The sequence below is a fragment of the Onychostoma macrolepis genome, chromosome 24 (genome assembly GCF_012432095.1).
Source record: "Onychostoma macrolepis isolate SWU-2019 chromosome 24, ASM1243209v1, whole genome shotgun sequence".
Classification (NCBI taxonomy): Eukaryota; Metazoa; Chordata; class Actinopteri; order Cypriniformes; family Cyprinidae; genus Onychostoma; species Onychostoma macrolepis.
The window spans coordinates 2,497,817-2,521,817 of NC_081178.1; the positions used below are offsets into that span (position 1 = coordinate 2,497,817).

A 24,001-nucleotide genomic window follows, 5' to 3' on the forward strand; every position below is an offset into this window, starting at 1 on the left:
TATTAACCAGGGGGTCATATTGAGACTATAGTCTCTTTTCAAATGGTCCCTGGCCAAGAAAGGCAACACTTAGAAATAAAAATAGAGAAAGAGAAATACCCATATATAATGTTTAAATAATTTATATATAGTATGCATTATATAATATATTTCTGTGTTTGTGCATTTGTAAATATACATAATTCCATGATAAACAATTTAAAATATTATATATATATATATATATATATATATATATATATAGTATGTGTTATATAATATAGTTCTGTGTTTATGTGCATTTGTAAATATACCATTTTTAATTCATTCACCTTTTGTTGCTCTAATACTCCATATGATCCCTTTATTGTCTTTTTTGCCATTTATTAAATGTTTTTAACCTAATAATAGCTAATTAATGTGTCATCTCCTCGCTGGGTTATTGTGTTTCCATCCACTGCAGTCACTGTCTCCCGCTGTGATCAAACGAGCTGTATGCATAATTCCGCTGCCTTTTCTAATCCTACTACAGCGCAGGCTTGGCTTATGAATATTAATCGTTCAACTACGCTGACGTTGCTTGGTAACCTTCACAGCGTCCCGTTACGTAACGTGATTAATTTTCACAAACCACGCCTCTGCCGCCTTCGGATTGGCCAGCTGACCCAGCGCCCACCCTCCGGCAGCCAATCAGACGTTCCTCTTTGTCGGACGCCACTCTGCGTAATTAATATTCACACAGCAAGCCTTCGCTGTAGTAGGATTGGTGGTGGCTCCGGTTGTGAAGGGGTTAACGGGGAGGGCGGAACTCTGCACCGGCCGCAGTAGATGATCGCAATATTGATAGCGAGAGGTACAGAGACGCTACAACGCTCGGAGGAACGTTTTGGAAATACTATCTGGATTTCATTTGCATCGTGACGCGCACGTATTGACCTCGCCAGCGATGCGTTTGCGTCTTTCTGGATGATACAGAGGGAACGCGACGCGAGTGTGGCGCGTCGCGCAGATTCCGAAGCGGATACAAATGCATTTGTGAATATAATATTGTATCATCGCGTGCATTCAAACCGGGATCGCTTACAGATGCGCAGACGCGGGTCTCAGTGTGCAGGTGGATGAATACTTCTCACCTTTGAATGAATAATTATTGATTTACAGAGGTTTTACACAGCTGGGAGGAACCCAAAGGCGCAATGGTCATAGTTCACGCATCAGGGTTCGAACCCGCACCCGCCGGGTCAGCCGCCTCCGGTGTGTGAGCATCCGCGCGCGACAGTCATGCTGCCCGGTGTGGGTGTGTTTGGCACCAGTCTGACGGCGCGGGTCATCATCCCTCTGCTGAAGAACGAGGGCTTCTCGGTGAAGGCGCTGTGGGGTCGCACGCAGGAGGAGGCGGAGGAGCTGGCGCGCGACATGAACGTGCCCTTCTACACTAACCGGATCGATGACGTGCTGCTGCATCCGGATGTGGATCTGGTGTGCATCAACCTGCCTCCGCCGCTCACGAGACAGATCGCCGTGAAGACGCTGGGTGAGTGGCGCATAGGCTACTAATAACACTGGATGAGTTGCACAATGTTCCTCTGATGGTTCTCATGAAGGAGAGCGCGTGTCAGATCTTGTTTCTGTCAGCTTAGGTGTGGCTTTAATATATGACTATCAAAAAAAAATAAAAAGCAGACTGACTTGCTTCACCAGCCATTGCATCATAAATTGTATTTTTTTTGGTCATTAAGAAACGCACAATGGTGAAACTGACATTGATAGACTGGACCTGCTCATGATACGTACATTTGGTGTAAAAGGCCTTAAGGAAGTTTGTCCATCATTTTATGGACATGCAAATTAAATATCTCTTTAGAGTCTCATTAATATCTCAGTTGTTCCTCCTAGACAGCAGTGACATTAAATAAAGAGCACGACAGAGAACATCGCTTGTGTCTCCTGCTTCTTCTGAGAAAAAGACTCTAACAATGAGCTTCAGAAGACATCTCAACAGCGTCTCAACTGTGCTCAGAAGTCTGCAATCAGAGATCTCAATAATTTCTCATCAAATAATATTAATTTCCACATTCGTTCAAAGCTCTATAATCTTACTGGTTGATGAGTAGTGACTCGTTTGCATGTTTTAGGAGAAACATCTGTTGATACTTTCAAGTGTTTCTCTATTAAAGCTTTGAAAGAGCCGTGCAATAATGTCTTCCGCTGAGTAAGTAATGATTCATGTGATCTTCTAGATCTGCTTCTTCAGATCTCAGGCGTGTGTTTTTGTCCGTTGCTCGCTCATGTGTTGGTTCTGGAGTCTGTTGTCTAGTCAGTAGATGAGACGGCCGACTGACGTTTGCAGGTGTCCGGTGACAGTCAGAAATAACCTGTGAGAATTATTCATCTCTGGGATCAGGAGCATGAGCCTAAAATAACCTCAGACAGGAACCATTATCCTCCGACTTTCTTCGGTCACGTCTCTCTGTGCTGAAATACAGCGTTACATTTAGACTCGGCATTAATCACTATTAGAGCTAGACATACATTTTTACATTTTCTGAAGCACACGTGAGCGAAGCGTGCCAGCCTGGGATATTGTAAGGAGGTCGTGTGTTTGCTAGGTGCTTCAAGATTTAAACTAAACTTCTAGACTCAAACCTTGAAGTTGTCTTAAAAATGTGAGTGAATGAGTGCATTGCTGTCGATGTGTTTCCTCTTAACAGCAGCTGTGTTGTCATTCTGGTCAGGTCAGGTTTGTCACGTTCTCGTCATCTAGCTGTGATTTATCACGATAAGAATCTCATAAGGCCTCGTCGCACTCAGAGACTGTTTATCAGCAGAGTTTGATTGCGGTGGTAAAATCACGTCACACGGGTTTCCATGCGCTTCTAGGACAACATGTTTACCTTCCTGAAGAACCAAAATAGACACGTTTTCCATTGTTTTATAGGCTGTGTTGTAGAATCTGGTGCTGGATTAGTTCACCGTCAAGCTTTACTCTGGTCAAGTTGTGAAATGTGTCAGTAAACGAGGTAAAAGACCGTTGTGAGTGTTCAGCTCTGAGCAAACATGTACTTTAGAGCAAATATTTAAGCTGTGCTCGTGTCCATGTGTTCAGCTTATCCGGTTAAATCCGAAAGATTGATTTTTCTCATTAAGATAATGTTAAAGCGAGGACAGTGTATTATATTAACTGAGTGCACTCCATCAAAATCTAGTGTGCTGTCTAAACAGACAGCATTTTTAAAGGATAGTTCTGTAAATTTACTGTAAATTCAGTCGCTTTCAGGCCATCCGAGATGTAGCTAGCGTTTTTCTTCAGTGGAACAGTGAAGAAGATTTTGAGCTGAAACCGTAATTCTTGGTGATTCAGAAAATGCAAGTCAATGGCAGCCAGCACTTTGAGCGTCAAATAAGTATACGTTTTATAAACCCGTGGCTCCTGATGATATATTGAGGTCTTATGAAGTCTGTGCAAGAAACTGAACATATTTACAACATCATTACAGGCAAACGGGGAAATACGATTCTTTTCTGTGAATTGATTCTTTCGAACTGGAGCACTGAATGAGTTCATTCATCACAGGATCAGATAAGCTCTGTTTTGACTCATTTTGAGTCGGAGTGACTGTCAGGCGTCTGAAAGTGAGTTTTGATTGAGTAACTTTCAGACGGTCCAGTCTGATTTGATGAACTGGTTCAACTAGTTCACTAAAAAGAATCGGTTCAAAAGAATAATTAGTTGGTGAACCGGACATCCCTCGTGAGACCGTTTGCCCGAGGCTCTGCATTACAGGTGATAATGTTGTGAATATGTTCAGTTTCTTGCACCTCAATATATCATCAGGAGCCATGGGTATTAATTTTGAGTTGCCTGTATGTGCTTTTTTTGACTCTCAAAGTGATGGTAGCTGCTGACTTTTATTTAACGAATCACTAAGGACCACAGTTTCAGCTAAAAATCTTCTACTGAAGAAAGAAGTCACCATCTTGGATGGCCTGAGGGTGAGTAAATGAACAGCAAATCTTTATTTTTGGGTGAACTTTCCCTTTAAAGCAACATAGGCTCTTTCCCAGTTGTTGTAATGGGATAATGGTCATCTTCGTCATCTCGTGATGGTCAGATGCATTAACAGCAGCTGCACTAAAGCATAAACCGGCAGATTTCTCATTCAGAAACTAGTTTGAAAGCTCACTTCCTCTTTTGAAGGTTTTCATCTCACGCTTTGCTTGTTTACTCTGTGTGGCGCGTTGATAAGGATAATGAGCAGGAATGTGAGCGGGACGGGAGTTTGAGCTGAAGATCAGATGAATGAGATTGAACGTACCGACAGAAACGCATTTGAAGTCACTCAACAGCAGCCTGATGCAACTTGATTGCAAATGTGTGTGATACACATGCAGCGTTCCTGTCTGTCCTGCTGGGCTGCATTTGAGCGGGTCAGTGACGGGAAGTCTTGGTCTTTCTTGGAAGTTACTGCATTTTTCAGAAGGCATTCTGCCTGGAGGGTCACCTTAGGGCTGCATGATTTAAGGGAGGGAGGGTGTCAATAGTGATTGCAATTTAAAATGCAATTATTGTTATTTAAAAAAAAAAAGAAAAAAAAGCTTCAGGTTTGCGTTGGGTTTAGTTCGAGACCTCTATTTCATCCTCCATTTTGGCTGTTGAATAATGCGCCGATGCAGTCCTCTATCAGGTCCTCTTCTCCTCTCACTCTGATTTCACGGCCTGTGCTGGCTCTTAGCGTCTCATGAGCGGCGGATTATGAAAGTGGAGCTCTAGCGGCTCTCGTGGAATACATTAGCATTTCCAGTGCATCTGTCCCGCTGGATTGATTCAGCTTCACTGTGTTAAAGGACCAGCGTCTCTGAATGCATTCTCAGTCTCTACACTCAGTGTCTGTCCTCATTCTCACACTCACACTGAAAGTACATACTGAACGTTTTTCTTAAATACTTGATTTTACAGAGAAACATTTGAGTAATAATCTTGCCTTAAAATAAAATAATTGCAATATTTAGTTTTTGTTAGTTTATTTAACATACACATATATGTATATATATATATATATATATATATATATGTATATGTGTGTGTGTGTGTAATAATATTTAATATAACAATAATAGTATATAATAATTAAATAATATAATACAAGATGATAATAATTAAATATAATTTTTAATATAATATTTTTAATAATAATAATAATTATTATTAATATTATGTTTTTTTTTTTAATTATCATTGTTATTTTATAATCACATTGACATAACATTTTGGGCCCAATTGTGCATGTTTACAAACAAGCTCAATTACCATTTCTACTGGACAAAATCCCCAAATCATGCAGCCTTAATATTCATATATATTATTTCATTTCATTCATATAATATTATATTCTAACATTCTAATATTGTGGTTTTTATTGCATTTAAAATCAACACATTTATATATTTATATTGTCATATTTGTATATTATATACAAATATATTTAATATATACAGTAAACATAATATATTTTTCTTAAATATTTACATGCATTTGTTTGTATTCATATATACATAATAAATATGCACAGTATACACACACATTATGTAAACTGAAACTTTATTTTGGATGCGATTAATCGATTGACAGCACTAAAATGTATTTATAATTTGACATGAATGAAAGTGAGGATGTGAGGGACAGACTAATATGTTATAATCTTGTATATCTTCTTATTCTTTCAATTGCTGCTGCATCAGAAAAGCATTTTTCCACAAAAGTCCCAAAAGGTTTGGTCTGTGAAAATGAAACATGACATTGAACGACTTCTGAACAGATTGTGCATGATGCAAACACCCACAACAACAACAAACCATGCCACTCTATCATGTAGTTTCTAGTATAAAGCATATATCTGTTGCGGCGTGTGTTTTTGCTGTGCTGTGATTGAGTCCTGCTGTGTTGTGTGTCGGTGGGCCGTGGTTCTGCGGTGTATCGGATGTCAGGCTGGCTGTCGTCCACCGGCACAAACAGACGCTCGCTCATCTTTGAGAACTGGAGGGAGCGTCTAAGAATAGAGCAGTTCCTTAGTGAGTCCATGATGTACAGTATGTGACGAATTATACTGTTTTCTAAAAGCAAAGGATGTATAGCAGTGTGTATGTAGGGCCCTTTGACATATGGTTTACTTTTTTTCCACAAATGCTGTTTATTTATTTATTTATTTTTCTGGATTCAATTTTTAAAATCTATTTATTGAAATCTATTCATTTGATCTATTTTATCTGTTTATATCGTATATCTACTTATATTAATAGTTGTTAAATTGTTTCAATAGATATAAGTTTAACAAAAATTATAATTTTGGGCACTATGAAATCCATTTTTTTCCCCCCTCAAATTTTATTTATTTTTTTTTAATTCTGTTTTCCATTTTTTATTTTTCTGGATTCACTTTTAAGGGTTAAATTAAAATTTTAGCTCTCCAAAAATGTGTTTACTTATTGTTTTAATAACCAAAAGAGTGTCTAATCAACTGAATGAATACAATTTGAATAAAAATTTAAATTCAAATGTTCAATTTTAGAATTTTGTTGCAAATACTAATCATGTAAATATGAAAAAAAAGTAAACATTTTAAAATAAGCAGTTCATTTCTTGGCTGCAGTAGTTTTGGCACATCTGTGTTCTGCATTTTGAGGTTGTAACAAAGCTAAAAATTAATTCAAAATATTAGTAAAAATGCAATAGTATCTCTTTAGTTATTCTAAAATAACACTGGTGTTAATGCAGTAATTCAGCAAAAATGCAATACATGAATTATTTTACAATAATAGGCCCCTATGAAATGTTTAATTTTTTTCAAAAATCCTGTGTTTACTGGATTTATGATTTAATGCAAATTTATTATCAAAAATGGTGGTAATCAAATTAAGGCACAAAACATTAACAATTGAATTGTGTAATTAAATGAAAATGTAACGCTTCCTTTTATTTAGTCCAAAAGAAGTGCTGCACAAAAGATGTGTACTGTTAAAATTAAAATAAAAATTAAGTGATATTCTTTGAAAATGACGTTTTATTAATACATTTTTTTTATTATTCTTACTTTGAGAAGCACATTCTACTGTTCAATAGTAAGATATTTCTTTTACAATTTCTTCAACTTAAACCAAACTTATGACACTAGTCCATTTAGTGATTCGATACAGCCCTCATTTTCATTTATTCATCCAAAGTTTGTGAGTTATACAGTAAATTCAATTTTTATGATTGTATTCTGTCTGTGTTTTCCACATCACGGAAATGCAGGGCATTATGAATGTGTAGGTTTAGCCAGAGACGTCTAATTCTAGTCATTCTGACTGAAATATCTCAAATGACTTCTGTTTCTCCGTCTGAACACCTTATTGAAGGTCTTTCAGGCTCCTCACAGCATGACTTCCTTCATATGGTCTATATGGTGTGAGCCCCCGGAGACGCCGGGACGGTCCCGTTCCCATGCTTCCGCTGAATACGGCCGCTTGTTTGGGGAGACCCCGGCCCACCGCGTTAAGCCTTCCAGACCACTATTTACATGCTAATGTCTGCTGGGAGAAACGCTCTGTGAGTCCTGTGAAATTCTCTTTGTTCGCTCCGATGAATCGCTTTCAGCGGCTTTCTCTGTGCACTGACAAGTGAGCATTCCTGAGCGCGTGTGGACGGAAGAGACTCGCTACTCATGCAGGGCTGATCTGTGACTGAACTCACACTAGTGCACTGCAGCAGGTTTGCAGTAGTTTTGGTACACATGGGTTTTGTGCATTTGAGCTTGTGGCACTCCGCAAATAAAGGCCTTTTTTTACTTATTGCATATGTTCCTACTTAATATCTCTGTTGCCTGATTTTGTTTAAGAAAAGTGAATAATTTACCATGTTTTACAGTCTTATTTCTGCAAACAATTGTCTCTGTTCATGTGATGTCAAACTCAAATTTTCCTACATTTGAACTAAAACTAATACTGTAAAATACATTTCCATTACTTTTAATAAAATAAATGTTAACTGCAATAAAATATTTATTTTTTTATATTTTTGATTTTTATATTTTATTTTGTATTGTTTTAAGTTTATGTATAACTGAATTAAAAATGAATAAAAACTTTGTAGACATTTAAAAAAACATTAAAAATGACAAAAACACAGCAAAACTAAAATGAAAATAAAAACAGAAAATATAAAATTAAAAATGAATACCAAACATTAAGGAAAATGTAATAGTATCTCAGTTATACTAAAATAACAGTGTTAATGCAATAATCTAGTAAAAATGCAGTAACGTTTTTTTTATTTAGATTATTGCATTTTTACTAGATTTTCAAATATAACTCGTTTTATTTCAGCAAGTTTCCAGGGAAACATTTGTCTTTTTTATTTAGTTACTGAAATACTAGCTGTACTAAAATAACTAACTGAAAAAAATAAAATAGAATTAAGAATGGCAAAACACACAGCAAAATTACTTAAACTTTAACTAGAATTAAAATGAAAATTGAAAAGAATTATTTATATATATATATATATATATATATATATATATATATATATATATATATATAAATAAAATTAAATATTTTATAAACTACTTTTATTGCTAATTTTCATTTAGTTTATATAATAAATAACTAAAATTATTATTATTTTTTTAAACTATATAGACAAAATGGACAACAAAATTACTAAACTTTAACCAATATTAAATTTTAAAAATAATGAAATTAATTCAGAATATTAATTTAAAATAAAATTGTCATCGTGTCTCAATACTAAAATAACACTGGTGTTGGTGCAATATTCTAATAACCGTAAAACATAAATATTGGTTAAGACAGTTTATTTTAATTATATGTGATGTTATATGCAAAGCTTTTGGATGTCATTCAGGGCAAATAGTGCCAGGTTTCATGCACAGCGAAGCCGCATGCACTCTCACTTCCTGTGGTATGTGACTACTTCCTGTCCTCTGGCACTGGAGAAGGGTCTGCGTGTGGGTGGACTCATGCTACCTTTCCATAAGTGGTTAAGGTCGCTTTAGCATCCTGGTGACATGGTGTGATGTCACAGGAAATGAGAAACAGGAAGTGTTGAGGGTAACGGCAGTAATGTGAATAGCAGACTCTCATGCTGTCATTGACTTCAGGCAAAGAGGTCAAACCTCATTCATGCCACGACGTCTGATAACGTCCTTCCTGATCACAGCGTCCCCTTTTATGGAATTTATGCAAAATTGGAAAAACTGTTGAGATATATATATATATATATATATGTATATATGTATATATGTATGTATGTATATGTATGTATATATTATAGAGAGAGAGAGAGTATTATTGAGTACAGTAATGCATAGATGATTATGAGATAAATAATTAATTTCCATAAGGCCAGCTTATGATTTGCAGAAGTATATATTCTGGTCTCTTGTTATTATGTAGAATTTAAACGTAATTGTTTATCATTATGTACACTATAAAATATATATATATTTTTATACATTATTTTTTTACAAGAAAATACTTTTTTTAAAAGTTTATAATTTTTTATAATTTTTTTATTGTTTTTATACATGCAGTGTATAGAGTATGTATGTGTATATATACATTTAATTCAGTGTGTCACTTGCCATATATTTATACTTAATTGTGAAATTTACTAGCAATTTCTGATTGAAAATTGTTTGTCTAAATTCTACACCAATTAATTTTTTTAGTGTGGTTCTTTACATTTAATTTCTTTAATATGAGTTTTGAGTAATATGAGTACTGTGCAGAATTCAGTATTATAGTAGTTTTCGTCACATGACCTAATTTGCATTTACATGTTCCAAGTTTTATTTAGCATCATCTTATGAATAAATGCTGAATTATTTAGTGTTTTTATTTCTATTTTGTGTAAAAGTGTGCACAGAGTACATACTGCATACAGCAAAACTAGTGCGAGTAGTGTGCTGTTCTGAATATACAGTGACTGAATTTTCCAGACCTGTCTAAAATATACTGTCTGGTTTTGCACCAAATATAGTCCTGTAAGAAAAGTTCTGGTTGATTTTAGCAGAAAGCACTCACTCCTAATGAGTTCAAGCGGTGAAGTGCTTTGCAATTAAGTTCAGTAATGAAGGTTTGACTCCTAAAGACGGAGGAGTGCGAGTGAGCCGCTGAAGAAAACAAAGAGAACAAAACACACACTGAGCTGCCAATCAAACGACTGCACACCTTTTACCCGCAGCGCTCAGATAAGGTGAAATTTCAGCTGGACTATGCAAACAGTCGTCTTTGCATACACTGGACACAGTAGTGATAGTCAAATGCTGGTTTCTCATGTAGTGACTGCCAGACGACAGATAAACACTATCTACAGCACGACTTTCAGGAATCAATAAAACCAGCAACAGAGTTCAGAAATGAGAGAGAGTCTAGAGAGCACACGTGTGTGTGTGTGTGTGTGTGTGTGTGTATGTATATATATACGTTACTATAACTGCTGTAAATGTGCATTTCACAACACAGATCATCACATGCAGGTTCCTGTAGCAGCTCAGTGTAATATATTCAGTGAGAAACAGGATGATCTTTATCTGACTGACTGCACATGTTTGTATTTAGAGTCGTGTGTCACTTTAAATTTTCTGACGAAAGTGTGAGTGGTGGTTGCTAGGCAGAGTGTTGTGACTGGTTGCCATGGCATTGTTAGGCGGTTGCTAGGGTGTTGAGGGTCGTGGTTTACAGACTGTTTACTGAAAAGAGCTGAAGATGTTATTCAGATCAGGATTTTATCATGCAGCGGGTGAAGATCTTAATCTGGAAGTCTCCAAAAACGTTTCAGTAACAAGCAACAAAGTCTCCAGCAGTGAATCTATTCACTCTGAACTTTGTGCTCAGATACAGCTCCATCACATCAGTCTGTGGAGAGCTGGAGCTGTTTGTTGTTATGGGGAAGAATCAGAAGTGCAGGAGTGATTGTTTATCGTGAGTGTGTGCGTGTCGTAATGTATCTGAGCAGGATAAGATGATCCAGATCTTCCAGTGCTGTGTCGTCATATCAGGACAGACCGAGAATAGATTCCAGAGAGCCGTCAGGACGAATCCATTCATGAGCCTCATGAACACGATCCAACCTGCCCTCCGCACATAACCCTGAGTCAACATCAAATCAAAACTCAACAGTTCACTTCAAGACACATTATATATACTGTATGTGCAATATCATTATTGCAGTATGTGTGTGTGTGTGTGTGTATGTGCATATATATATACACATTTTTTCTACAAAATGAAAGGATAATATATAATTTGATACATATTTGATATAGATTTTTTTGTTGCAAGTTGTTTTATTTATATATCAAATTATATAAAAATATAATCTGATTATCCTGATTTTCTTCAATAAAATATTATATATAATACATTATTTATTTTCTTATTTATTTATAATACTTTATTTTATTTGTGTGTGTATGAGCGTATTTTGTTATTTTGTGATGCATTGCTTATATGTATAATTTTTTTATATATATATATAATATATTATACATGCATGCATATATATCTATATATATCAATATATAACTATACACACATAGATATATATATTGATACGTAGTGTGTATGCATGTATGTATGTAACACAGTTCATAGATCGGGAAGAAGGAGGCGGGAACCGGCGAACATTTAAACACTTTAATAATAAAATAAACACAAAACTGAAAATCAAGCGGCACACAAATAAAAGTCCAGGCCTGGCCCCTCTCGTCTTGTGCTGTCGCCGCTCCTCCTCTTATCCTTCCGGAGCTCCTCCGTGGGACTCGAGACCGGTGAGTGGCACAGGTGTCGCTCATTATCATTAACTCCCCCGGCCTCGCTCTGTTCCCACGGCTCTCAGCCCCGCCCCACTCGCCACTATATATATATATATATATATTTTTACATTTATTATAATAATATATATAATATATAATAATGTATATATTGATTGATTTATACATTTTTTTATCATTATTTATTTATTTATGTGTGTATGTGTATATATATACATACACACACAGTTGTGCTCAAAATTATTCATACCCTTGGTAAATATGTCCAAAGAAGGCTCTGAAAATAAATCTGTATTAGCCAGTCCCATTTGAAGTTCCAGTCGTGTCTGATAACTGAATATGCTGGAGTTTGTTTTTGGATGAGCGAGGAGAATTTTTCTTGAAACCCTCCCGAACAACATGTGCTGATGTAGCTGCTGTTTGACAATTTTTATTTTTTTAAGGTTTTCTGACCCTGAGACTCAACTATTTTCTGCAATTCTCCAGCTGTGGTTCTTGGAGAGTCTTTAGACACTCAAACTCTCCTCCTCACCGTGCATTAGGACGATATAGACACACGTCCTCTTCCAGGCAGATTCATAACATTTTATGTTGATTGGAAATTCTTAATTATTGCCCTGATGGTGGAAATGGGAATTTTCACGGCTCTAGCTCTTTTCTTAAAGCCACTTCACTAATTTGTGAAGCTCAATTATCTTTTGCTGCACATCAGAAATATATTATTTGATTTTTCTCATTGTGATGGATGATTAAGGGAATTTGGGCTTTGTTTTCCCTCCTATTTATATTTCTGTGAAACAGGAAGCCATGGCTGGATAATTTCATGTTCATAATCACCCTGGAGTGAAAAAAGAAAATGCAAATATGAATGGGAATATACTTCAGAGATATTTCAATCATAAGAATTTTTAGGGTACCAATAATTGTGGCCATTGTGTACTAGAGAAAATATTAATTTCATAATGCGATTATTATTTTTTAAATTTTTTTTTTTAAGGTTTTCTGACCCTGAGACACAACTATTTTCTGCAATTCTCCAGCTGTGGTTCTTGGAGAGTCTTTAGACACTCAAACTCTCCTCCTCACCGTGCATTAGACGATATAGACACACGTCCTCTTCCAGGCAGATTCATAACATTTTATGTTGATTGGAAATTCTTAATTATTGCCCTGATAGTGGAAATGGGAATTTTCACTGCTCTAGCTCTTTTCTTAAAGCCACTTCACTAATTTGTGAAGCTCAATTATCTTTTGCTGCACATCAGAAATATATTATTTGATTTTTCTCATTGTGATGGATGATTAAGGAATTTGGGCTTTGTTTTCCTCCTATTTATATTCCTGTGAAACAGGAAGCCATGGCTGGATAATTTCATGTTCATAATCACCCTGGAGTGAAAAAAAGAAAATGCAAATATGAATGGGAATATACTTCAGAGATATTTCAATCATAAGAATTTTTTTAGGGGTACCAATAATTGTGGCCATTAGGGGTGTGACGAGATCTCGTGTTACGAGATCTCGCGAGATTAAAACGCGACGAGATTTCTCGTCGAGGTGAAAAGTTGTCTCGTAAATTGTGATGTCAGCATGATGGAGCTTGAGGGTGAAATTAGTATTGAAGATCCCCTGCCACTTTTAAATCATTTGTGTGGCAACTAGTGTTGTCAGAAGACCCGGTACCGGTACCAAGTCGGTACTAAAAAGTGAAAACGCCACGGTACCAGGTCAACCCGGTTCTTGACGCGTACGGCCCTATGATTTCCGCGATGCATCTCGGAATCCAGTTATAAAACGGAATTTACAGTTTAGCACGGAATGTCACGGAGTTTGTCAAAGTTTGGATGAATTAATCAAAAGTAGGTCATTGCACTTAAATCAAATCGCGACGTGGACTAGTATCTGTAAATATTAAGCTGCAAAAGTCGATTCAAATATGAATCCGCATGTTCTGCAGTCTCTGTGTGAGTGAATGAATGGCAGAGACGCGTTTTCTTTTTACTACATACACTGAAGCGCCTGACGCTCGTGGTGATTCATCATCTGCCGTCTCAATGAGGACATAAATACATAAACAACATCTACAGAACTGCTCTGAGAGTCCCTCGCGAGCATTTTACCGTTCATTGAGTAAAACCAGCTTCATATCATATAGCTACACAGAAATGTAAAGGTATTCACGGCAACCCGTCAAAATAAAAGTTCATCTTAAAGACATTGTGCCAGAAATATAATTTTACATATATATAATTTTTTCAAACAACTCTAAATGCTTTGCATCTCTTCCACCGTCATGTGAAATCGTAAAGGGGAGAAGCCAGTCGGTAGAGTTTATAGCAAAACATTTTGCAGTGTTTGCATGTTCTTTACTGCATAGAATTCATTAAAATACAAGTAAAATAACATTAATTACAAGTTGGTTTCAAAATGCACCTAAATTGTTTTGCATTTTGTGATTTTCATTTGAATAAAATACTATTTTCCATTCATATATTTCATCATTGAGGATTTCTTAAAAATAGTGTAAAAATCTCGTCTCGTCTCGTTCTCGTGGAGTAAGCGTCTCGTCACACCCCTAGTGGCCATTGTGTACTAGAGAAAAATATTAATTTCATAATGCGATTATTATTTTTTATTTATTTTTTACACAATGTACATTAGACAGTTGTATTGAGCAGAAATGACCAGTGACGGAGCGTGTCCTGAAAGGGAAAGCCTGGGGAATCTGTCGTCCCGCTTTATTAGCTTGAGGCGCTTGGCTTAGAAAATCACAACGATGAGGAATGTACTGAGACACAATAGAGAGAGAGACGCACTACATCATGACGAGAGATGACGGAGTCAAATAACCGTCTGCTGGGACACAGCCGTGCTGAATGTCCACAGAGACACCGTCCACACGCCTGCATAATGACCTCCTCAATACAACAACAACAGCACATCTTCATTCCCACTGGCTTTGTTCTGGTGCGTTTGCTCACCGATTAATTAGAGACGGGCGGCTAATTGTGTCCGTGCATTTGCATGAAAAAGAATTACAAGCAGGTCCAGAATAACGATGCGTTTGATGTCACTCTGGTGATTTATGACTGTGATCTGCACGGCCTCGTTGCTGTGGTTCTGCAGCAAGCGTGATGGTTTTGTGTGTGGCTTTAATCAGATGAAGGTGAGGCTCTGGATAACTGCTCCTCTGAGACTCTCAGACCTCCGGACAGCAGATCAATGCCCGACAAGAAAGAGCAGTTTATGACAGCACAGCTACAGAGATGCTGCTTTAAAGGGATTTTACATTTGCAGTTATATGTCACTGAATGGGGTTTTCACTGCTAATCAAACACATTTGATTTGAATGCATTTTCATACTAATTGCTGACCTGTTTTTATTTATTTATTTATTTATTATTATAAACATCATACATTTTATTATAGTTTTTTTATTTTATATTTATTTGTCATTTTTTGTTATTTGTTATAAATATCATTTTATTATATATTTGTTTATTTATTTGTTGTATATTTTATTTATTAATTACAAAATAACCTGTTTGTTGTGAAAAAATTTTGGTGACCCAAAAATAGCCATCTTCATTTTAACATAAACATTAGGCATCAAGAAAGTCCCAAGAAACAGTTTTCCTGTTTTTATTTATTCATTAGTTTATTATAAATATCATATTTATTATAAACATCATAAATGTTTAGAATTACATATATTTTGTATTTATATAATTGTATGCATTTATTTGTATACATTTATTTCTATTATAAATATCTATCATATTTTTATGATATCTAATAGTTTTATATTAATTTTGAATTTATAATTAAAGTTTTTTTAATCATATTTATTATTTTTATCATTATATTATATTATTATTTATGCATTTAACTTATATTTTTATGGTAACACTTTACAATAAGGTTCATTAGTTAACATCATTAGTAAACATGAACTAAGAATGAATAATACTTCTACAGCATTTATTAATCTTAGTTAATGTTAATTTCAGCATTTACTAATGCATTATTAAAATCATAGGTTGTGTTTGTTAACGTTAGTTAATGCACTGTGAACTAACATGAATAAACAATGAACAACTGTATTTTCATTAACTAACATTAACAAAGATTAATAAATAGTGTATTAAATGCATTGTTCATTGTTTGTTCATGTTAGTTAATACATTAATGTTAACAAATGACCATTTTATTATATATGTAATCTTTTACATTAATTTTAAAATAGAATTAATTATATTTTGTATTGTTAATTATATTATATTATTTATTTATACATTTATTCTAAACATATATATTTTTATTATATATAATACTTTTATATTTATTTTTGTTATATGTTTTATTTCTTTATAACAAAATTCAAGTGATTAATTTTGCAAATCCTTTTATGATGCAAAAATGACCATTTTTATAATAAGCAGCATCAAGTTCCAGCTGAACTCTGTTGTTCTGTTGAGTGTTTCTTGTGACTGTGAATCCTGAGCGAACATCTCTGCAGACTCATCCATCACGGCACATTCTCATGCTAATGCTAACGGATGACGTCTTAGCCTCAGTCAGCACCAAACTCTTGTTTACCAGCATGTGTTTTGTGCATCTATTCAGCCCAACAAACTGCCTGCCGTGGCTCTTTCTCTTTCCTCACTATGACTTCGGTCTTGTTTTGTGGTGACTCAATAGCACACAGTTAGAAACTCCTGGAAAACAACACAGCCTCAGCTTCACCTCAGTCCTGGACGTTTAATTTAAATCAAACAGTGCTGGTGTGTGTCCTGAAACTGCTACTGCACTCAAACACATCAGTGCAGATGAAGTTTCACAAGCTTTTTAAAAGCCAAAACGGCTCTTGATTTGTCCCTGAATATAAACGGTCACATGATCTCCTGAAACAATCAGCTCATTGTTTTGCGGTGATGTTGTACTTGATGTTTTCGTGATACAGGCGGCAAGTGATTATCTGCAGCTTTGATTGTTTATTCCCGGCGAATGGAAGTAGACGGAGAGTATTGTGAGGAATACAGACCTGGGCTGCGTTGACAATAGCATACTAGCATACTACGCTTACTATTTCTGCAGTATGCGATGTACCAGGGTTTTAAATTTCTGTTCAATTCCTGAATTTGAACTGAGGAACGAAAAAAAGTATGCAGATGCGGGTTTTATTCTAAACTAAAATTTAAAACCAATATATATATATATAACAGTGGAAATAAAAAGTCTACACACCCCTGTTAAAATGCCAGGCTTCTGTGATGTAAAAAAAATAAGACCAAGATAAATAATTTCAGAACTTTTTCCACCTTTAATGTAAACTATAACCTGTGCAATTCAATTAAAAAACAAACTGAAATCTTTTAGGAAAGGTGGAGTAAAAATTAAAAAAAATAAAATAATGTGGTTGCATAAGTGTGCACACCCTTAAACTAATACATTGTTGAAGCACCTTTTGATTTTATTACACCACTCAGTCTTTTTGGGTACGAGTCTATCAGCGTGGCACATCTTGATTTCACAATATTTGCCCGCTCTTCTTTTCACAAATGGGCATCTCCTGTGCACAGCCCTCTTCAGATCACTCCACAGATCTTCAGTCGGATTCAGGTCTGGGCCGTTCCAAAACCTCAGTCGTCTTCTGGTGAAGCCATTCTTTGTTGATTTGGATGTATGCTTTGGGTTGTTGTCGTGCTGAAAGATGAAGTTCCTCTTCATCTTCAGCTTTCTAGCAGAAGCCTGAAGGTTTTGTGCTAATATTGACTGGTATTGTTCATAATTCCCTCCACCTTGACTAAGGCCCCAGTTCCAGCTGAAGAAAAACAGGCCCAAAGCGTGATGCTGCCGCCACCATGCTTCACTGTGGGTATGGTGTTCCTTTGGTGATGTGCAGTGTTGTTTTTGTGCCAAACATACCTTTTAGAAAGACCAAAAAGTTCAACCTTGGTTTCATCAGACACATTTTCCCACATGCTTTTGGGAGACTTATAATGTGTTTTTGCTCAATTTAGCCGGGCTTGGGATGTTTTTCTTGCCACCCTACCCCACAGCCTAGAGACACATGAAGAATACGGGAGATTGTTGTCACATGTACTACACAGCCAGGGCTTGCCAGAAATTCCTGCAGCTCCTTTAATGTTGCTGTAGGCCTCTTGGCAGCCTCCCTGACCAGTTTTCTTTACATTTTTCATCAATTATTATTATTATTATTAATTAATTTATTTATTTTATTTATTTATTTATTTTTTGTCCATTTATTTAGTGTAAGTTGATGTACTAAAATAAAAATAAAACTGAAATAAGAAATGAATACAAACTAAAATAATAATAAAGATTAAAAAAATAATAATACAAAAATAAAATGACAAAAAACAACTGAATTACTAATTTTCATTTAGTTTAACATCTAAAACTAAATAAAGCTAATACATAAAACTAAAGCTGAAATATATATATATATATATATATATAATAATAAAATGGCAAAACGCATAATAAAATTATTAAAACTTTAAATAAAATGAATATTTCTCATTTTCTTTTAGTCTAGCTCAATGTACAAACTAGAATAAAACTAATTTTTTTTTACTGAAATAAAAATGAATAAAAACTCTACAGACAATTAAAAAAATACAAATGGCAAAAACACACCAATAAATTAATAAAACTTTAAATTAAAATTAAAATGGAAGCAAAATTAAGTATAAAAATAAACTTCAAAATAATTAAGTCTCAAAAATATCTTCAAAAATTTTAAATATTATTATAATTTTAAAATAAAAATAAAATTTAAATGCAAGTAATATTAAAATGAACTGATATTCATATAAATGCAATTTTCAACTAAGCAAAATTTAGATATTTAGTTTTGTAGTGTAATTCAGTGTTCAATGTTGACTTGAAAGTTTTGAAAACAGTTTAAAATGCCTTAAAGTGCCTTGATGGATAGCTGATGAGTCTCTTTTTACCATGCTATTTGTTTTTACCGCTATTTGAATTGTAAAACAAGAATATTTCACGTTTATTTGCAAATTGTAATTCCAAAATTTCACACAACTCAATGGCAGTGTTTGTGATATACCTTACTGTTCAGCATGAAGTGGTTTTTATTTGCGATCCATGTTACAGTCATAAAGTGCTGTATTTCTGCGTGAGGATGTTGAGTGAGATGAAATGCAGGATGTGGGTTGATTTTTATTGATCAGGAGCTGATGTCAGCATGAAGCTGAATGTGATTCGCTGTTGTGGTTTTGATGTATGTTGACAGTAAAAGCAAACCTCAGCACAAATGCATATTCTTCATCTGCATGTTGATTCTCAGGATCTTGTCTTTGCCGAGTAAGATGAGTGTTTTAGTGTGTGTGATCAATAGTGAGGATTTGTAATCTCAGATCTGTCCGTCAGAAGTGTGTCTGTCCTGCAGTGCTGATTTATTGCTCAGTGTGAGTGTGTCGATCTCACTCTCATCTGCATATATCTGCATATAAGTGTGATGCTGAAGAGTGTGTCATTCTGTCATACATGATCGCACAACATATCACCGCATGCTTACGAGTATTAACCCATCTCTGTTATCATGTCTTCATAACTAGAGATCAGCATGTTTTAGATTTGGTCATTTTGAGATGATCAGTTTTGGATGATGACCATTCTATTTATTTTTACTTTTATTTATTTATTTATTTATTTATATATATATATATATATATATATATATATATATATATATATATATATATATATATATATATATATTTATTTAGAATTGGCTTTGTTTTTATCTTACATTTTTATTTGTCATTTTAGTTCAAGTTTCAGTAATTTTTGTGCTTTTGTTATTTTTATTGTTTTGTTGTCTTTTATTTCAATTTTAGTTTTAGTAAATTTAGTGCTTCAACTTAAACATATTTGTGTCATTTAGTTGCCAAAACAAAATGTGTGTGTGTGTATCTGTATATATATATAGTATATAATATAATTTTATATATAATTTATTTATTTATTATAATAAACAATACATTTACATACAAAATATATACATGTATATTTGTAAAATTGAATTTTTATTATAATTTTAATTTATTTATCATTTTATTTGGTTATTAGAATGTTAATGAATTTTATTTAAATTAATGAAAACAATTTAATAGTTTTTATATATAAAGATAAAATATAATATATATATTATTAGATATTAGATTATATTTAATATAATAAAAAAAATATATATATATATATATATATATATATATATATATATATATATATATATATATATATATATATATATATATATATATATATATATATATATATATATAATTTATTATTATTCAAATACTTTATATTATATATTATATATTTTCTATATGATGCTTTATGAAGTGTGTATTATTGTGTCCACACACAGATCATGAGTGTATGGTGTGTGTTTGTCGTGTCTCTGGTTCCTATGTGTCTCAGCTGAGACTGTATTTGAATATTGTGTGTTGGAGCGTTGAGATGCTCACTGTGATTTAATGTGCGTGTGTGGCGGCTCGGATCTCTGCCATACAGATGCAACTGTATCCTATCTCACACACACGCACACACACACTTGTATGATCTCTCATTCATGGCTTCAGACGGAGTGGAAATGTGAGATCAGCCGGACCTGTTTTACTGGCTCTGGGTTTGGATGTGTGTTAAAGCCTGAGGTGATGGGTCCGGTGGAAATCCCAGCGCTGACACACATGTTCACACGTCTCCGCTCGATTACGCCGCAGCGCTCCACTCTCCTCTGTTTGTGTTTCCTGGAAATGTTGTTCTTGTTCCATATAGTCATTACATTAACAGCACAGTAATAAGACTGCATTATCATCAGCGTGACAGTCACAGCTTTTAGCCAGAAAGCTCACTGATGTAAACTAACATCTGACATCTCCAGGACTCAGTGACCGTAAGTCTGACCAGGTTTCCTGATGATGGCCCGAGGCCGGCGTGAGTGAGCTTCTGCTCGTCATTCAAGCCAGTTATCACTACAACTACATCTACTGATAATTCATGCTTTTATGCCATGCAAATTTAAACATTTGGTTTTCTGTGATGTTTTAAACATTGTCAGTAACATCATCCAGCTGCTTTTCAGGAAAAGACTTTATGCAGTGCATTGCTGTCATCATCAAATAATTTTTTTTAAATTAAAACCTAATGCTTTTGTTTTTTTTTCTTGTATTTTATGCAAAGATATATGTAATATATAATATATCTAATAATATATCTAAAGCTTTTATGTAAAATAGGTGTTTTGATTTTCAAAAATTCTTAATTTTAGTATTCTTAATATTTTATAAAACTAAGAAAATATATTTGTGTATATTTTTAATAAAATACATAAAATTCCTTTGCTAAAAATATTATTTATTAACTCTTGTAAAATTATATTGCTAAAAAGTGTGTGTGTGCACATATTTCACACTGAAACAGAATATTCCAGCAGAAAAACACAAAAATAGGATGCATACAGGTGACGTCAGAGGGGATTTTGATGAAGCATTTTAAAGACAGACATTTGTTTTCTTTGGATCAAATGTGCGCTGATGAATTATTCACAGCAAGAGCAGGAACAGGCATTTAAGAAAGCAAATGGGGTCAATTTCGATTTGCTGTGGACTGTAAACCTGAACAGATCATCTGTCTCTGGGGTTTTCCAGCAGAACTAATGGGCAGGGATGTTTTTGTGTGTACAGATGAAAATAAAGCCAGCTGCATGTATCTCCTCCGCTCTGTGTTAGTCAGCTGACGGCTCTGCTGTTGTGTAGTGCAGTGCAGATTTCTCTCTCTCTCTCTCAGAGACAGAGCTCCATTAGGATGATGGAAGTGTAATTATCTCCTCTCCGCTGCTCTCTAACGCCAGCAATCAAACTCAGAGCGTTTATGAAGTCCGCAGTGAAGCTGAATCGCAGCCAAGCAGGAACACCGGATGATGTGCAGAGACTTTACACCTTGCTAATGTAACTATTTGGTTTTCTGAGATATTTTGAACATTGTTGCGGTCAATGTTAATGAAAAATATATCAAAATGATCTGGCTGGTTGAAATTTTACCAATATTGCAAATGTGACGAAACGGTTATGCCATCAATTTCCAGGAGAAGCGTTAATGCAGTGTATTTCTGTCAGAGTTGAATAGTTTTAATTAAAAACTGTGTTTTAGTTGCAAAGAAAAATAAATATCTTAATGAATATATAATTGAAAATTAAAAACAGTATTTTTGTATTTTATGAGAAGAAAAAATATTTATCTATCATTGTAAATCAAAAGTAACATTTTGTATATTTATATACAATTTATATACTTTGTATATTGATATTTTCCATTACAATTGTAAAATTCTGTTGCTAAAATACTTTTTAAATAGTTTTAAAGTTTTAGAAATATAATTTTATATATATATATATATATATATACATATATATATATATATATATATATATATATATATATATATATATATATATATATATATATATATATATATATATATATATATATATATATACATATATACATTTACATTTACACACAGCTTTTAATATTGAAAAATAATGCGGACAGATGTTTGAAATGACTGAATGTTATCAATGTTAACTTTTAAATTCATTATTATTTATATTGTATATAACTTTATATTGTTTATTATGATTAAACAATTTTATTTTTTATATGATGCAGTGTTGCTTCTGAAGTAAAATGATCTTGTTTTAAGGATTTGTAGATATTTTAACTGGAACAAAAGACAAAAATATGAATATTACAAATAGGACTTTATGAAGTATGTACATGCATACACCGCTAGTTTTCTTTTGTGCTCAATTATATTGGCATCTACCCTGACTAAAGTTCCATAAAACGAGAATACAAACATGATTACAAGAATATTTTTACAGAAATACTGAGCTATTCTTCTGTTTAAACTAGTGCTGGTGTCTTTTATATGGAGCTGTGATGCAGAACAAACACACGCTCGGTGCTTTGAGTCTGGGAGAGATGCTGGTGTGTGTCGGTTCAGAGCTTTGAAGTCACAGTCGCTGTATAATTCATGACTGGAGATCAACCACAATCCCACACATCCACAAACCACTGCATTTGTGCTCATTTTTATGCTTTATGAGCTAAGATATTATAACACTGTATATGTGTTTGCATTGACAGCTTTTATTTAGATTTCCAGATGGTTCGTATCACAGACTTTCAGAATTTCTGATTGTAACTATATTATCACAACTTCACTTGATGTGAACTAGATGTATTTTGCTAGAATGTTTTGGAGTGGTTGCCAGGACGATACTATGTGGTTGCTAGGGTATTCTGGTCGGTTGCTAGGTTTCTAAGCTAGAAGATGCATAATTGTTTACTAAGAGGATGGTCTCTCTCTCTGTGTCTGTGTGTGTGTGTGTGTCTGTGTCTGTGTGTGTTCTGTGCAGGTACGATGTGTTTTAATGTTGGTCGGATCCCTAGAGAGGAAGAAATTGCAAAGTCTTAGTATCCTCACACTAATGAGCTCTCTCTCTCTCTCTCTCTCTCTCTCTCTCTCTCTCTCTCTTATAAATCAGAACCGAGTCAGGTTGAGGGGGAGGGGCTTAAGACTAAGAGGGACTGATGACATCATCTGAAAAGGAAGGTTGTTTTAGAGGCGAGGCAGATTGTTATATTTTAATGGAAGACGAGCACTTCTCTGTGGGATCAGTCGTTCACAGTAAGACCGGGAGTCGTTCTCACTTCATGTTGACTTGCTGAGCGTTTCTGAATGGTGGCTGCTGTTGAGTTATTTTCTCTTCTCCCAAACTGGATTTCTAGAAATGGGTCAGCTGGATTAATTTTCTGACTCTTGTCTTGCCGTCGGGAGCTAATGGGAGATTAGCCCGCTAGCTTATTCTGCTGTAAGTCTGAGAAAAATGACATTACGCAGGACTTCACTACTGATCATTCAGCATCACATAAATAACATGTATCACAGTTTCCACAAAAATATCTGGCAGCACAACTGTTTTCAACACTGCTAATAATCAGAAATGTTTCTTGAGCAGCAAATCAGCATATTAGAATGATTTCTGAAGGATCATGTGACACTGAAGACTGGAGTAATGATGCTGAAAATTCAGCTTTGATCACAGAAATCAATTATATTTTAACAG

General features: G+C 34.5%; 1 protein-coding gene across 1 annotated transcript in view; it reads left to right on the forward strand.

Moving 5' to 3' along the window:
* Window positions 1–318: 318 nt before the first annotated feature.
* Window positions 319–24,001, forward strand: part of gfod1 (glucose-fructose oxidoreductase domain containing 1) — a 28,580-nt gene continuing 4,897 nt past the window's right edge. The window contains exon 1 of the mRNA XM_058766228.1: window positions 319–1,513. Within this exon, the coding sequence (XP_058622211.1) occupies window positions 1,261–1,513 (253 nt within the window). The 5' untranslated portion in view covers window positions 319–1,260. The remainder of the gene's footprint in view (window positions 1,514–24,001) is intronic.